Below are 17,168 nucleotides of genomic sequence, written 5' to 3' on the forward strand. Positions count from 1 at the left end.
CTGATTGATTGATTGATTGCTTCTGTGGACAGGTGCATTTTATACAGGTAACAAACTGAGATTAGGAGCACTCCCTTTAAGAGTGTGCTCCTAATCTCAGCTCGTTACCTGTATAAAAGACACCTGGGAGCCAGAAATCTTTCTGATTGATTGAGAGGGGGTCAAATACCTATTTCCCTCATTAAAATGGAAATCAATTTATAACATTTCTGACATGCGTTTTTCTGGATTTTGTTGTTGTTATTCTGTCTCTCACTGTTCAAATAAACCTACCATTAAAATTATAGACTGATCATTTCCTTGTCAGTGGGCAAACGTACAAAATCAGCAGGGGATCAAATACTTTTTTCCCTCACTGTATGAGTCATTTTAGTATATCAAGTTACAAACTGGCTTTGATCCAGCTTTATGTAGAAACGAAACTCCTCAAGTTGTCCCAAAATATGTTCATTTTCTTTGTAGAAATTCTTGATGTGCAACATTCTCTGTTACATTATATCAAATGATCAAATATCAAATATCCATTCACAGACAACTGAAGAATCCATGTGTACTACTACTAGTCTACATACTCTATACAGTGCATTCGGAAAGTATTCAGACCCCTTGACCTTTTCCAAATGTTGTTACATTACAGCCTTGTTCTAAAATGGATTGAATAGTTTTTTCCCATCTTCAATCTACACATAATACCCCATAATAACAAAGCAAAAACAGATTTTTAGACATTTTTGCAAATTTATAAAAAAATATAAAATATCATTCACATAAGTATTCAGACCCTTTACTTAATACTTTGTTGAAGCACCTTTGGCAGCGATTACAGCCTCGCGTCTTCTTGGGTATGATGCTACAAGCTTGGCACACCTGTATTCTCCCATTCTTCTCTGCAGATCCTCTCAAGCTCTGTCAGGTTGGATGGGGAGCGTCCCTGCACAGCTATTTTCAGGTCTCTCCAGAGATGTTCAAGTCCGGGCTCTGGCTGGGCAACTCAAGGACATTCAGAGACTTGTCCCGAAGCCACTCCTGCATTGTCTTGGCTGTGTACTTAGGGTCATTGTCCTGTTGGAAAGTGAACCTGAGCGCTCTGGAGCAGGTTTTCATCAAGGATCTCTCTGTACTTTGCTCCATTAATCTTTCCCTCGATCCTGACTAGTCTCTCAGTCCCTGCTGCTGAAAAACATCCCCACAGCATGATGCTGCCATCACCATGCTTCGCCGTAGGGATGGTGCCAGGTTTCCTCCAGATGTGAAGCTTGGCATTCAGGCCAAAGAGTTCAATCTTGGTTTCATCAGACCAGAGAATCTTGTTTGTCATGGTCTAAGAGTCCGTTAGTGCCTTTTGGCAAACTCCAAGCGGGCTGTCGTGTGCCTTTTATTGAGGAGTGGCTTCCATCTGGCCACTATCATAAAGGCCTGATTGGTGGTGTGCTGCAGAGATGATTCTCCCATCTACACAAAGGAACTCTGAAGCTCTGTCAGAGTGACCATCGTGTTCTTGGTCACCTCCCTTCTCCCCCGATTGCTCAGTTTGGCTGGGCGGCCAGCTTTAGGAAAAGTCTTGGTGGTTGCAAACTTCTTCCATTTAATAATGATGGAGGCCACTGTGTTCTTGGGGACCTTCAATGCTGCAGACATTTTTTGGTACCCTTCCAGAGATCTGTGCCTCGACACAATCCTGTTTCGGAGCTTTATGGACAATTCCTTCGACCTCATGGCTTGGTTTTTGCTGACATGCACCGTCAACTGTGGGACCTTATATAGACAGGTGTGTGCCTTTCCAAATCATGTCCAATTCAATTGAATAGATACTGATAATCTATTATTGTGAAGATAATTGTATTGGATTCACCGTTTGTGTACCATGTCTCCTAGAGGTCTGAACCAAGAGTTTGATATCAGACCATTTCTTACATGAATATGTCACTTTGATCTGTCTTACCTTCCAGGTCACCTACTTGGTCATTTTGTAAATATATTTTTTTTTCTGGAACTAATACATGTACCCATCTCATTGTTATTCAATTATTAGAGATACACAAATTGTTTTTGCACCCACCATGCGTCATGTCCACAATGGTCATGTGAGGTGAAATGTGTATATTTTGGGATGTGAGCACTCTGTTTGTTTGACCTGACGAAGATCCGTTTCGGATCGAAGCGTTGTCAATAAAGCAGTGAATTGGGAGCTTTAACAGTGTGCGGGCCTTCTTGTTCTATACTATTATTCTTTATTAGCCCAGCACCTATGTTTTTAAGGATGTGCGTATGACCACACACTTTTCAATCAATTGAATTTACCACAGGTGGACTCCAATCAAGTTGTAGAAACATCTCAACGATGATCAATGGAAACAGGATGCACCTGAGCTCAATTTTGATTCTCATAGCAAAGGGTCTGAATACTTATGTAAATGTGATATTTTATTTTTAATACGTTTGCAAACATTTCTAAAAACCTGTTTTCACTTGGTCATTATGGGGTATTGTGTGTAGATTGATGAGGGGAAAAAAGAATTTTATCCATTTTAGAATAAGTCTATAACATAACAAAATGTGGAAAAAGGGAAGGAGTCTGAATACTTTCCGAATGCACTGTATATACAAAAGTATGTGGACACCCCTTCAAATTAGTGGATTCGGCTATTTCAGCCACACCCGTTGCTGACAGGTGTATACAATCAATCACGCAGCCATGCAATCTCCATAGACAAACATTGGCAGTAGAATGGCCTTACTGAAGAGCTCAGTGACTTTCAACGTGGCACCGTAATAGGATGCCACCTTTCCAACAAGTCAGTTCGTCAAATTTCTTCTCTGCTAGAGCTGCCCTGGTCAACTGTAAGTGCTGTTATTGTGAAGTGGAAACATCTAGGAGCAACAACGGCTCAACTGCGAAGTGGTAGGCCACACAAGCTCACAGAACGGGACCGCAGAGTGCTGTAGCGCGTAAAATCGTCTGTCCTTGGTTGCAACACTCACTACAGCAGGGGTGTCAAACGTACGGCCCGCGGGCCGGATCAGGCCCGCAAACGGGTTTAATCCGGCCCGCGAGATGATAAAAAATAAAATAAAAATAATAATTTTTTTGTAAAGTATAAAAATGCGCTGCAATTTTTCTATAAAATAAACTGCTGTTCCAATTGCGTCCACTGGATGGCGCAATAGCAATTGTGTTAAGCAAGCAAACTGTTCATACCGGGGCAGAGCAAGTAGGTCAAGCACGTGCAGCCAATGAGCTACTTTGTTTTGCCTGCGATATTTATTACGGCTTCTACTTTTAACATTATGTGCTTTGGCACCCTCATTGCCCCAATATGTCTCTGTCAAAAAAGAGAAAAGTGGACGCAGAGTGCAGAGTGTTCCAAGAAAAATGGTCATCCTATTTAATCACGGAATTGAATGGGAAAGCTGTATGTTTGGTGTGTTCAGAGCATGTTGCAGTGCTGAAAGAATATAACCTTCGTCACCACTATGTGAGTCTTCATGCCGACAAATATGACAACTTTCAAGGACAGCGGAGGTGAGAGAAGGTGAATGAACTGTTGGCGGGTCTGAAGAAACAGCAGTCTGTGTTTACTCACAGCCGAGACATCAGTGACGCTGCAGTGAAAGCTAGCTACCTCATTGCTAATGAAATCGCAGTGGCTTCAAAACCATTTAGTGAGGGTGAATTTGTAAAAACATGCATGATGAAGGCAGCGGAGATTGTGTGCCCTGAAAAGCGGCAGGCTTTTGCAAATATCAGCCTGACAAGAAACACAGTTGCAGACAGGATTTCCGATCTTTCAGTGGATTTGGACAGCCAGTTGAAGCAAAAAGTAAAGTCATTTATTGCGTTTTCGGGTTGCAATTGATGAAAGCACGGACATTACAGATGTTGCACAACTGGCCATTTTCATCCGCGGAGTTGATGACACATTGACCGTCACCGAGGAGTTCGTGGAGTTGGTGCCGATGACAGATACAACGACAGCAGCTGATATTTTTACCGCACTCGTCGGCGCGCTGGACAGGGTCGGAGTGGACTGGTCCCGCACTGTCAGCCTGGCTACAGATGGTGCGCCCTCAATGATATGGAAAAAAGCAGGCGTTGTGACAAAGTTCAGAGAGAAAGTGCAATCTGCAAATGGAGGACGTGATTTTTTGACTTTTCACTGTATTTTGCACCAGGAGGCTTTGTGTTGCAAGTCATTAAAGATGGATAACGTCATGAAGGTGGTCATCCAAACTGTTAATTTCATCCGATCCAGAAGCCTGAATCACCGTCAGTTTGACAGCCTTCTCAGAGAGAAAGACCACATCTATGGCCTGCCATACCACACTGAGGTAAGATGGTTAAGCCGAGGTGCTGTGCTGAGGCGTTTCTTTGATTTACGAGGAAGAAATTGAACAGTTCATGGAAGAAAAGGGCAAACCAGTGTTAGAATTTCATTCCGCAGAATGGATGCAGGACCTTGCATTTATGGTGGATGTTACAGAGCACCTGAATAACTTGAACAAACAGCTGCAAGGGCGCAACAAAGTTGTCACGCAGTATTATGACAGCATACGTTCTTTCAAGTTGAAGCTGTCATTGTGGGAGACGCAACTTGCCGGTGGTGATGCAGCTCACTTCCCCTGTCTGAAAAATGTGTGCGCGACCCAACATGTGGCAGACATGAAGCGGTTCAAAGATAAAATAACGGGACTGTTACGGGAGTTTGAGCAACGCTTTCAGATTTATGTTTATATGTTTTTATGTTGATGTGCTATTGTTTTTAATTGATTTTATTTTATTTGTATATTTAACCTATTCTTGACTCTGTGGTTCTTGCACTTGTTTGGGGAACAGGATTTCATTATTTTTATCTACATTTCTGCCTGAGAAATGACACCCTGATATAGTTCTGTGATCTGTGATATACTTCTGTGAATCACTGAGGCATTGTGTGTTTGTGTGTTCTTTGTCCTCAGAACTTTCAAATAACTTGAGGTGTTTTATGATTAATAGTGATGTTGTGCTTTTGGACACTGTCCTCAGGCTCCAGCTTTATGTTTATATGTTTTTATGTTGATGTGCTATTGTTTTTAATTGTTTTTATTTTATTTGTATATTTAACCTATTCTTGACTCTGTGGTTCTTGCACTTGTTTGGGGAACAGGATTTCATTATTTTTATCTACATTTCTGCCTGAGAAATGACACCCTGATATAGTTCTGTGATCTGTGAAACAGTTCTGTTAATCACTGAGGCATTGTGTGTTTGTGTGTTCTTTTTCTTTAGAATTTTCAAATAAACTTGACGTGTTTTATGATTAATAGTGATGTTGTGCTTGTACTATTTTGGACACACTGTCCTCAGGCTCCAGCTTTATGTTGTATGTTGATCGTATTAAAACAAAGAAAACAATCTGAAGTTGTTGTTTTTAAGTTATATATACCATGATTTTTCCGGTCCGGCCCACTTGGGAATAGATTTTCCTCCATGTGGCCCCTGAGCTAAAATGAGTTTGACACCCCTGCACTACAGAGTTCCAAACTGCCTCTGGAAGCAACATCAGCACAATAACTGTTCGTCGGGAGCTTCATGAAGTAGGTTTCCATGGCCAAGCAGCCGCACACAAGCCTAAGATCACCATGCATCGGCTGTAGTCATGTAAAGTGCCCCGCCATTGGACTCTGGAGTAGTGGAAACGTGTTCTCTGTAGTGATGAATCATGCTTCACCATCTGGCAGTCCGATGGACGAATCTGGGTTTGGCGGATGCCAGGAGAACGCTACCTGCCCCAATGCATAGTGCCAACTGTAAAGTTTGGTAGAGGAGGTATAATGGTCTGAAGCTGTTTTTCATGGTTTGGGCTAGGCCCCTTAGTTACAGTGAAGCGATTCTGTGTTTCCAACTTTGTGGCAACAGTTTTGGGAAGGCCCTTTCTTGTTTCAGCATGACAATGTCCCCGTGCACAAAGCGAGGTCCATACAGAAATGGTTTGTGGAGATCGGTGTGGAAGAACTTGACTGGCCTGCACAGAGCCCTGACCTCAACCCCATCTTGACCTCAACCCCATCGAACACCTTTGGGATGAATTGGAACACCGACTGCGAGCCAGGCCTAATCGCCCAACATCAGTGCCCGACCACACTAATGCTCGTGGCTGAATGGAAGCAAGTCCCCGCAGCAATGTTCCAACATCTAGTGGAAAGCCTTCCCAGAGGAGTGGAGGCTGTTATAGCAGCAAAGGGGGGACCAACTCCATATTAATGCCCATGATTTTGGAATGAGACGATTGACGAGCCGGTGTGTCCACATACTTATGGTCATGTAGTGTACTTCCTATTTTTAGCGCCACCTTTACTGTTGTAGCATTTGACCTTGGGCAGTCACAAGGTTACAAATGATTATTTTTATTTTAGTGTGAAACTAAATATTTATTTTGAAATTAACTGGACGTTAGCTTTTTGTGATGTCAGATGTTTGTTTTTGGTTCCTTATGTTACACGTGTTTCAGGATCATGAAGTCTTCTCAGTGAGGTGGTGGAGACTGAATTATTCCTTTTTACATGGTTCATGAATACAATTACAGTTACTTCCTACCAGAAATGCATAGAAAACCGTTATAAAAAGATACCAACTCCAGGCTGAAACAGCCCTTCACAACACAAACAGCCAAGGTCATCCTAAAAGAATAGCCTCTTTGTATGTAGCAAACAGTCAACCTTTTTTACAATGGTCTCTTTTAACAGCTATAATACTCCTGATATGATAAACATTACGTTGAGAATATTTCAAACTTTGCCTATCAAGTGCATTTTTTTCTTCTCCTTTATATAAAGATGCATTTCCTGTTGTAGTTTTTAAATCTGTATGTACCCATGTATAGGATACGTATCATGCATATTAATGAAGTGGAATTCAATGAAAGGTGAGCCTTTGCCTGAACAATCGACCAACAGCAGTGATTTTGACCAACGCTGACAGGATGCACATTGTGATGCTGGGAGACAAACAGGGAGCACATCACTCTTCTTGCCTCATGCACACAAACACATGCGCACTCTATCACACACACACACACACAAAAACAATAGAGGTTTGAGGTCCTCTGTTTCTGCTCTGCTTATCCCCCTACCTCACCTTCATTAGTATTCCAATGGAGTATGAGATGTTGCGTAATGATCACATCCACACACAGGGGAGCAGTGTTGCATAAACACAGCCTCAAAGACAAGGGGGGGGGCAATAGAGGGGAGGAGTGTGGAGGGATGAGAGGGGAAATGCGATGGGATGGAGAGCAGAAAGGCTAAGGGGAAAAACAGGGATTTGGTGAGAGAACAGAGCAGAGATAAAGGGAGGATGAGGGAACAGGGGAATGAGATGTGATGAGTGGGTGGTGAGGAGATAAAGGGAGCCAAGGAGGAGCTGACCAAGCATGTTAATCCCAAACATCGACACGCCATAGGAGAGCAGTGCATAGTGGAGTCACAACAGGGAGTCTGACAGATATACTAACACAGTCTAAATAATGTACTGGCCATATTTCGAGGTGATGAAATTAGGTAATATTATTATATGGTCTAAGTAGAAGAGTTTGTGAAATGAGCTATTTGAGATTTTCATATCTGGGTTGAATTATTAATTAGACTTCAATTTGTTTACATCAATATTAGAACATATTGCAATGCTATGAAATACAGACAAAAATGACAAGAGAATTTGATTATTTTCCATGCTTATTTTTGCCATTGTTTTATTACAAACTTAAAAAAGTATCTGATACAATAAGAAACTGCAGTAGTAAGTCCCCATTCCCATGGGGGAACACAGAAAACAGGTCATTGCATTTCAGTAGTGAAAGGTTCATATACATCTACAGGCTGTACAGATCAGATACAACATAGGAAAATTATAACAAAATACAGGCAAAAAAGAAAGCACTATATTAATATTTCTCACTTTTTCAATTATAGCATTTAGTCTTAAAAGTTAAAATCTTACAACAAAATATTCCGAAATGCTAAATAAAATACACGTAGATGGATAAGCAAAATACTTTTATTAAATCCTGGTGGTAGAGCAGCCTGCTTTTAGTGTGGATAAAAAATAAAATAACGGAGGAGATAGTGTAATCTGTTACTCATTTTTAAAACGCAAGACGTAAACCAACGGCCAACCACTATACCGCAACAAACACTGTCCACCCAGTGACCAAAAAGCCAATGTTGTGAAACAATATTTAGTCCTCCTATAATCCATCAGAACTTCCAAGTAGAGCAGCCCCCCATCCCTCAAACGTCACAGTCGCCTGGCCTTCACATTGGCAGGCGGTCAGTGACCGCAACATGGCCTCCAAGCCACCACTCACAAACCTCCAGACCCGCTTTGCAGGCCTAGGGAATTAAAACACAGCACACATCCGATTACCAAGACTAATCTGACCAATGTTTAAGCAATGGGGGCGGCAGCACTTTGGGATGCTTGTAGTGATTTTGGAAACCAAAAAATCTCACTGAATCAACAAGAAGAAATAAAACAAAAAAATAGCTATATCCATCTCTAGGCTGTCCACCACCAGAATTGACCAGTCACTGATCATAATCACAGCACATTCAATGACTATCCTCCTCCTAAAACTGCTTGAAGCACTGTTGACTTATTGAAGAAATGTATTGGAATATTTGTGGTTGAAAAGGGCCAAGACCCACCCCCCCCTCAATTGTGGTCTAGAATATGGCGTTAGTTACACATTGCACTGGACCAGGGTCAGTGTCTGTGTGAGTAAAGACAGTCTAGTTATGGCTATAGTAGCGGGAGCAGGGGAACGTTACCACAAATGGATGTGAGGTGAATACTCATCAAGGATTAGACTGCAGGAACAGGTTTTCTGCTTTCCCTCCGTCTTTGTGTGAGAATGAAATTGGCAGCCATTTCAGTCACAGTGGGACTGTTCAGGCACACAAATAAGGTTAGTGGTATAGGTGGTGTAAAGCAAAGATTTATGGCACTGGAAAATATGTAGATGGAATATGAATGAATAAGGGACAAAATTAGTACGATATTAGCACTACTAAGGGGATTTGGTTTAAATGTAGAGATTTTTGGTTTAAGTGTACGAAATATGAAGGAACAGGAATCATACAAGTTATCAGACTGCCCTTAGAAACACACAGACTGAGAATGATGCTGTCAGACTTTCTACCTCTATCCACCCATTGTAAACATTAATCTGAGTCTTCAAAAACCCAATTTAACAAATTACATTTACCCGTCTTTTATTGGACAGATTCTGTACAAGGTACAATACACATTCAATACTTCATTTTATACATCTTTATTTTTAGTCCCAACTTGCATATATATTTATAGTTATTTTTTGTAAAATAACTTCAGCACATAACTAAACAAAGGAAACCTGAACATAAGAAATATATACATACTGATATTGTTATAATATATATATATATCTCTATCTCTTACCTTTACAAATGTACTTAATTACTTTTGAAAAACACAGGAAAAATATAGAAAATGTAAAATAAATTACAAATGTAAAAATGCACCCTTCCCTCACAACCATTACATTTATAAAAGAGATCTGACCCTCCCCTCCCAACCCCTGGAAGCAAAGAAAAAGAAAATTTTAATGACTGCATACATGCATATGACCGACTGTCACACAGCAATTACCAGTTTGAGCACAAGTCAAGGGTCCTTAGGTTAGTTTATACACAGATGTTTATGGGCACAATCTAGAAAACATTCAGATGATGGCTAGGGATACGTTCCCCTTCCCATTTTATCCAAATACAAATCTCATCGTGACAGAACCAACATTTCTTAGCAGATGCAGCTGTAACATAAATGGGCCAATATCAGAAAGACAAAGAAAATGAACGTTTAGCTCCTAACATGACTGGGGGGATCACATGGCATCTATAGCCCAATAATATAAAGTGCTGTATGTCTCAAAAGGAAAGGTGAGGTTAGGGGGCTGCCTGAACCCTGGTGACATACCAGCCCCCTCTATTACCTAGATGGAGCCAGGGTATCAACACCATCAATATGAGAATGATCTGACATGGCATCATAAAGTGACAAAAACACAGGTTTAGGTAACATTCATAGTCCTGGAAATTGAAAAGGAAAACAGCTTTCATTATATGATTCTGGTCTCCCACTGCAGCAGCAACTGGAACAGATAATGAAGGGATTAAAGAGCAGGGGAGCTAGCATGAGCCATTGGCTGCAATGCCACTGAAGCTCTACAGAAACGTGCTCCGGGTTTTAAAGTGTCAGTCTAAAGCCATTGCACCCAAGATGCCAAAAGGTGGTAAAACGTCATCGATGCCCCTGCCTTGCCATCCCTTTTTCCTCTCCTTACTCCCTCCCAGTTCTCCTCCTTTCCCTGCAGAGTAAGACCTCTCCTTCATAGTCAAAGTCACGCTAAGCCATTTATCACAATCCCCATTGCTTAACTGCATCCCATCCCCTTCCAACAACGCCCGTTCACCTTCACACACTGCTGACAGATTCTATGTGCCCGTGTGTGTGTGTGTCTGTGTGGGAGTGTGCATGAGTGTGTGTGTTTGGGAGATTAGTACATTGGATATAACGAAGACAAAGATCAACTTGCCTCTCACGTTCACCAAGGTTTGCTGACCTCCCTGGCAGTAATTCTTCCTGTCATGACAGATACATTTCCTCATACCCTGCACATTCAACCCTCCCTATTCCCAAGACACTACACACAGGCTCCCTTTCTTAGCATGTTCCATGAACACATTTCAGCGCTGATGAATGGCAAATACTAATTCCTCACGCCAAACAGATTCCGACATGGTGTGTGATATGTTTCAACGCTCTAGTAACAGGCCAACTATATTCACGATGACCATAAGCCACAGAAGAGCACATTTAACACTTGTTAGCATGAATAAGACCTCACCAAAACAGCACAAACCCAACTGTTCATTTGTGGCAACTAAGGCCGAGCAGATTGCAAAGCACTAAGCTTTCAAAAGCAATCTTACAGGACATAAGTCCTTTTTCACAGCATGACAGTGAAGTGCAAAATAACTAAACATACTGCTGTCAATAGACCAAAGCTGAAGGGCATTTTACTCAGTTGAACATTCAATTAAAAAAATGTCTGTGCAATAGGAGGCTGGTTACTCCTCTGGTTAGAGAGAAACTGAAATCAAAATCCTCAAAACAAAATCTGAACAGTAACAATGATATATTGAAATATATAGTGGAGGTTGTAGTAGTAATAAAACTCATTCTACGCTGTAGTATCACTAAGAACAATTTTCGAAAAAAATACTTGAGCATTACTGCTCTACTGCTGCAACAGCAATACTCATCATAAAGGCTTAGTTGGCCAGCACCACAGGCTGGAAGGCCTGGCTGGGATATTGCAGGTTATACCCCCCTATACCCTCCACAAATGAGGGCTTCTCCATGTAAGAGATCCCACCGCTACCAGCAATGATGCCAACAGCTGGACCAGGTGGGGGGCTAGAGAATGGGTCAAAGGAGGGGTGGGAGTGGGCGGGGTGAGGGTGCTGGAAGGGGCTCACGTGTGGTAGCATGGGCGGAGCATCGTTGTCAAAGTAGAGGGGCCCTGGGGATGCTTGGTAAACAAACTCTTTGGCATTGGGGGAGAGCTGGCTGGGGATCTGACCCCCCAGGGAGTGCAGGGAGACCGAGAGGGGCTTGTGTTTCAGCAGCCCTGGGGGAGAGATGTTAGTGGGGGAACGGGAGAGCATCCTCTGTGGCGGGGGCACGCCTACACCTGAGCCGCCAGCCGATCCGGAACCGCCACACTTCTTCATCTTGGTGGAGCCAAATTTAGTGGCAGCGAAACTGGCCGTGGTGAAGGTGATGGGCTGCAGTGGTGGACGGGTGCTGGGCAAGGCGGCCGTTGTCTGCTGAGAGGGGAGGTAAGGGAGTCCCCCACTTGGAGGGGAAGGTGTGGATGTGTTAGAGGAGTGGGCCGTTGGGTTCGTGGGTGTGCTGGAGCTGGGATAGCTGAAAAGCACTGGGCAAGATGAGGCCGAGAGAGGAGTGGGTGAGCTGGAGAGGGAAGGAAGGAGAACTGGAGATATCTGGCCTCCAATTGGAACAAACACCTGGGCCTCAGGGTTGAACCCTAAGCTCTTTGCCTCCTCTACCTCCATGTCGCCTTTACTCACTCCACTTACTACTTCCACCATTTCTCCTTCCCCACCTAAGCCAGGTGGATCCTCCAAGTACAGCACCTTAACAGCTCCCTTCTCCCCAATTTGGTAGGACACCTCATAGGGGTCGATCCACACACTCAGCTCTGGGGGGACATTGGCGCGCACTTCCTCTGTGTCCAGTCCGCTTCTCCTGGCTGCTAGCTCCACCACCGGGTCCCTGGGGGCCCCCAGGTGCAGGCAGCGGAAGGCAGAGCCCCGCAGAGGAGCTTCAGGGTACCAGTGGCCCTCATAGCGTGATACCAGTATCCGCTCCAACTCCTCCCCGAAGAGGTCAGCACGACGACGGGGCAGTTTGTTGTACAGGTAGGACACAATGAAATTGAGAGCTACCTTTATCTCTAGGTGCATGACTGTACTTGGCCAATGCAGTCCTGATAGCCAAGTATTCAAATCAAGTCCAAGATGAGCCAATACTGGAACAGTTATCTCTGGCCTGTAGAAATCTGATGTTTTTTCTCCACTACATGTAATGCAGGTAAATTGAAGTCCGGCAGAATCTTTAAACCCTTTCCTGTGTGGTCAACATGGACAGACTTGGTGGCCAGGAGGCCAAAAACGAGTCCAACCAGTTGTTTTCAGTTGCCAGGTAACAAGACTTGACAGGTAACGTGATGAGGAGTCCAACTGGGGGAAAAATAAAAACATGGGGTTAGTCCTAGGGAGGTAAAAGGCAGACCAAATAAACACAGCAAAAAAAGAAACGTCCTCGCACTGTCAACTGTGTTTATTTTCTGCAAACTTAACATGTGTAAATATTTGTATGAACATAACAAGATTCAACAACGGAGACATAACCTGAACAAGTTTCACAGACATGTGACTAACAGCTGCATTAAGTAGTGCAGTGCATCTCCTCCTCATGGACTGCACCAGATTTAGCCAGTTCTTGCTGTGAGATGTTACCCCACTCTTCCACCAAGGCACCTGCAAGTTCCCAGACATTTCTGGGGGGAATGGCCCTAGCCCTCACCCTCTGATCCAACAGGTCCCAGACGTGCTCAATGGGACTGAGATCCGGGCTCTTTGCTGGCCATGGCAGAACACTGACATTCCTGTCTTGCAGGAAATCACGCACAGAACGAGCAGTATGGCTGGTGGCATTGTCATGCTGGAGGGTCATGTCAGAATGAGCCTGCAGGAAGGGTACCACATGAGGGAGGAGGATGTCTTCCCTGTAACGCACAGCGTTGAGATTGCCTGCAATGACAACAAGCTCAGTCCGATGATGCTGTGACACACCGCCCCAGACCATGACGGACCCTCCACCTCCAAATCGATCCCGCTCCAGAGTACAGGCCTTGGTGTAACGCTCATTCCTTCGACGATAAACGCGAATCCGCCCATCACCCCTGGTGAGACAAAACCGCGACTCGTCAGTGAAGAGCACTTTTTGCCAGTCCTGACTGGTCCAGCGACGGTGGGTTTGTGCCCATAGGCGACGTTGTTGCCGGTGATGTCTGGTGAGGACCTGCCTTACAACAGGCCTACAAGCCCTCAGTCCAGCCTCTCTCAGCCTATTGCGGACAGTCTGAGCACTGATGGAGGGATTGTGCGTTCCTGGTGTAACTCGGGCAGTTGTTGTTGCCATCCTGTACCTGTCCCGCAGGTGTGATGTTCGGATGTACCGATCCTGTGCAGGTGTTGTTACACGTGGTCTGCCACTGCGAGGACGATCAGCTGTCTGTCCTGTCTCCCTGTAGCGGTGTCTTAGGCGTCTCACAGTATGGACATTGCAATTTATTGCCCTGGCCACATCTGCAGTCCTCATGCCTCCTTGCAGCATGCCTAAGGCACATTCACGCAGAGGAGCAGGGACCCTGGGCATCTTTCTTTTGGTGTTTTTCAGAGTCGATGATGATCTGTGAAGTTATTTTGATTTTTTACCAATTATCTTTGAAAGACAGGGTCCTGAAAAAGGGACGTTTCTTTTTTTGCTGAGTTTAGGTTCAACAGAAGGGATAGTGAGAGAGTTAATGGGTTAGCCAGCCAACGTGGAGGGGGTTTAACAGATGCAGTGATCGAGGCAGAAATCCATGATAATCTGCAATCCCTCAGCTGTCACTTCTGCCAGATGCTCAACTACTCAGGATTACACAATTAGAGAAAGTTCCAAATCAAACAGTGTAGGTGCAAGAGGAGGCTGTGGGTGTACAGTTCACATGTAGGCATGTATTGGCTACAGTGCATGAAGGACACCATTTCCCACTATGCAACACTATTAACATCATCACAACGAGTGCAATACATAGTCCACCTACGTATCATAAACATTGCACTCAGTCACAACCAGCACAAGGAGGGTTTCAGCAGCCAGGATTACCCAGCAAGCTAAATTTAACAACTGTATACTTTCTTGACATCTACAAGAACATGGGTATAATGTATGCATCAAGGACGATGAATGCTATATTGTGAATCAGATTAGGTTGACCAAGAAAATATCATTATTGATCTGTTTGCAGGCAGAACATTGCATAGATTTTACATTTTTTGTCATTAAGCAGACGCTCTTATCCAGAGCGACTTACAGTTAGTGAGTGCATACTTATTTTTTTTCATACTGGCCCCCCGTGGGAATCGAACCCACAACCCTGGCGTTGCAAGCGCCATGCTCTACCAACTGAGCTACAGGAGGGCAAGAACAAGACACAATCTGATTTGGCTTGTTATTTAAGACAGTGTTTCACTTGTGTTAAATCTATGAAGAAACTCATTTGGAGAAGTGTGAAACTGTTCAATAGGAGATGTTTGGAAGATAAACAAACCTCCAAAGATGTTCACTAACATTAGGTGGCAACACCAGACTGTTGACTCTTACCTTTGACTAAATGTAAACCAATGATAATAAAGTTCACAGTATATCTTCGAAAATAATTAACCACCATAGTCATTTCCAATATCCAATGTCATTCAATGTCATCCCTACAAAGCTGTTCTTTCATGCCAAATGCAGCTGGGACTTTATGTACAGTACACAGTAAAACCTGTCATGGATCAAAATGGATCCTAGTTGTTAATTTTGACAATTGACCTATAGTGCATATACTGTATTAGTTAATGTAACATTATTCAACCATGAACATGTTTGTTTATTATGGTTGTGACCTACTACTAAGTAGACTACACAATCCAACAGTAGGTTACATGGCCTAATCTGATTAAATAGTTATTGACATATTGTTTACAGTGCATCATCATCACCACAATAAAGCACACCTCTGTCCACTCATTGTTACAATGTAGCTAGCTTATTCAAGTGAATACTATACTTGCATATAGTAACAGAACACATTTCCTTAATTGATGTATAGGCAGGTAGCCTAATAATAAATCATTTTAAAAAGAGAAAAAGTAGCAACCACGGATGTTGATGATAAGGGGTGTGAATATGTAGGCGAACTTCGTTAACTCAAGCAAAACAATAGGCTACAGTAAAGCAATAGAGTGATGTGCAATGTGAAGACAGAGTAGCCTATATGGTTTTGAAGTGCCGTGGTGAAGCCTATCCCAAAGGTCCAATAATTACTTATCTCCATGATGGCAATTCCACCTTTATGCAATAAGGACACATATGATACTCTTATTCTAACAAACTGGAATCCCTTACAAATTGGCACTGTAAATAAATTATAAGGAGACTAATAAAGTGGTAAATGTTGTAGTCTCATGTCATTATATCGACTGATGAGCAGGACTACAACAGCTCAAGAATAAATAGGTCCTGCCCGAAAACAGGAAGAAATTATTAGCTGTATATGAGAAGAATAAATACAACTTCACTCTCAGATACGAGTTTGATGGGTTTTCCGTCTAAAAAAACAACTAAAATGGATGACAGAACCAATTACAGATTCCGTTTCTCAAAAGGCAGGGCATCTTCGGAGAGTCCTAAAGCCTCTTAGATTAAATCATGAGGATCCACAATCTAGCCAAATGTACCGTTATGGCTGATATATAAAAATGTATGTCAATGCCATACATGTTTATATGCAGACGCTGTGTATACTTACTAATGCAGCTTGTGTTCAGTTCAGGCGCTTTTAATTCCCGTATTTTACATTGAATTTGAAGGTGATGTGGCTTTTCAAAGTAGTTGTTTAGAGGCAGATATAATGTCGTGTGTTAAATGGGTCTTGAACTGTATGTTCTTCAGAGGTTTTCCATTTCCACAACCGACAGGTTGACTAAAACTGCCGGAGAAAACTTTACTGTTTGACAACCTTGCGCATTTATACAGGACCAATTCGCCAACACCCCCTGTTCTGTGACGTTGGTCTGAATAGGGACTACTTTCTTGATACTACTGTAATGTATATTATCAAATAAACTCATACACACCAAGGAGAGAATAGTCGACCCTCAGTAATAAGCCTATAGTTTCAAAAATAAGTAAATCATATTAAATAGGCTACGGGTTATTGAGGATTGCAAATGCTGGTAGATATTATTGAACAATGGTGGTAAATAATCAAATGCATTTTCTTTATTTTTCCCCACCTATGACCCACACAATCACGTCCATCGTTCTGCAAAACCAGAAAGCGACATCCTAGTTCAGTTGGCGAACGGATATTTGTAACTCCAAGTAAGTACTGTGCCATTGCTAAAAATATAAGCGGTGATAGCAACAGAGTCCCTATTGGCTGAGAAGGGGGAGGACCCGTATTTTACTGGGCTGCAAGGGTGTCCAGTCAGCAAGTAAGTGATATGACATTTTGCAGGAGTTGTGGGTAATGTCGTTCCAACCAGATAGAGTACTGCAAGACAAGTTATTTACAACATTTGCGTGAACTTCGTGCTGAGACTTGTTTTGGGAAATTATCCTGCAGGTGAAATTACATTAGGCTGTAACGTTACCATATAAGATTGGCAGTGTACCCTACTTTTCAAACATCAATATTGTTTTCTGACTGTTTATATAATTGTGTATTTATTTAAATTGTATTTTT

The 17,168-nt window shown here is 42.8% G+C and overlaps 1 protein-coding gene across 1 annotated transcript; it reads right to left on the reverse strand.

Annotated features, from left to right (window-relative positions):
* Positions 1-7,710: 7,710 nt before the first annotated feature.
* LOC121550920 (protein Tob2) lies at positions 7,711-16,433 on the reverse strand. The gene is made up of 2 exons (XM_041863369.2): positions 16,230-16,433; positions 7,711-12,843 (listed from the first exon to the last, which is right to left on the reverse strand). The coding sequence occupies exon 2, from the start codon at positions 12,565-12,567 to the stop codon at positions 11,350-11,352; it is 1,218 nt and encodes a 405-aa protein (XP_041719303.1). The 5' UTR covers positions 12,568-12,843; positions 16,230-16,433; the 3' UTR covers positions 7,711-11,349.
* Positions 16,434-17,168: the final 735 nt, after the last annotated feature.

Source organism: Coregonus clupeaformis, chromosome 35, assembly GCF_020615455.1.
Source record: "Coregonus clupeaformis isolate EN_2021a chromosome 35, ASM2061545v1, whole genome shotgun sequence".
In the NCBI taxonomy this organism is placed as follows: Eukaryota; Metazoa; Chordata; class Actinopteri; order Salmoniformes; family Salmonidae; genus Coregonus; species Coregonus clupeaformis.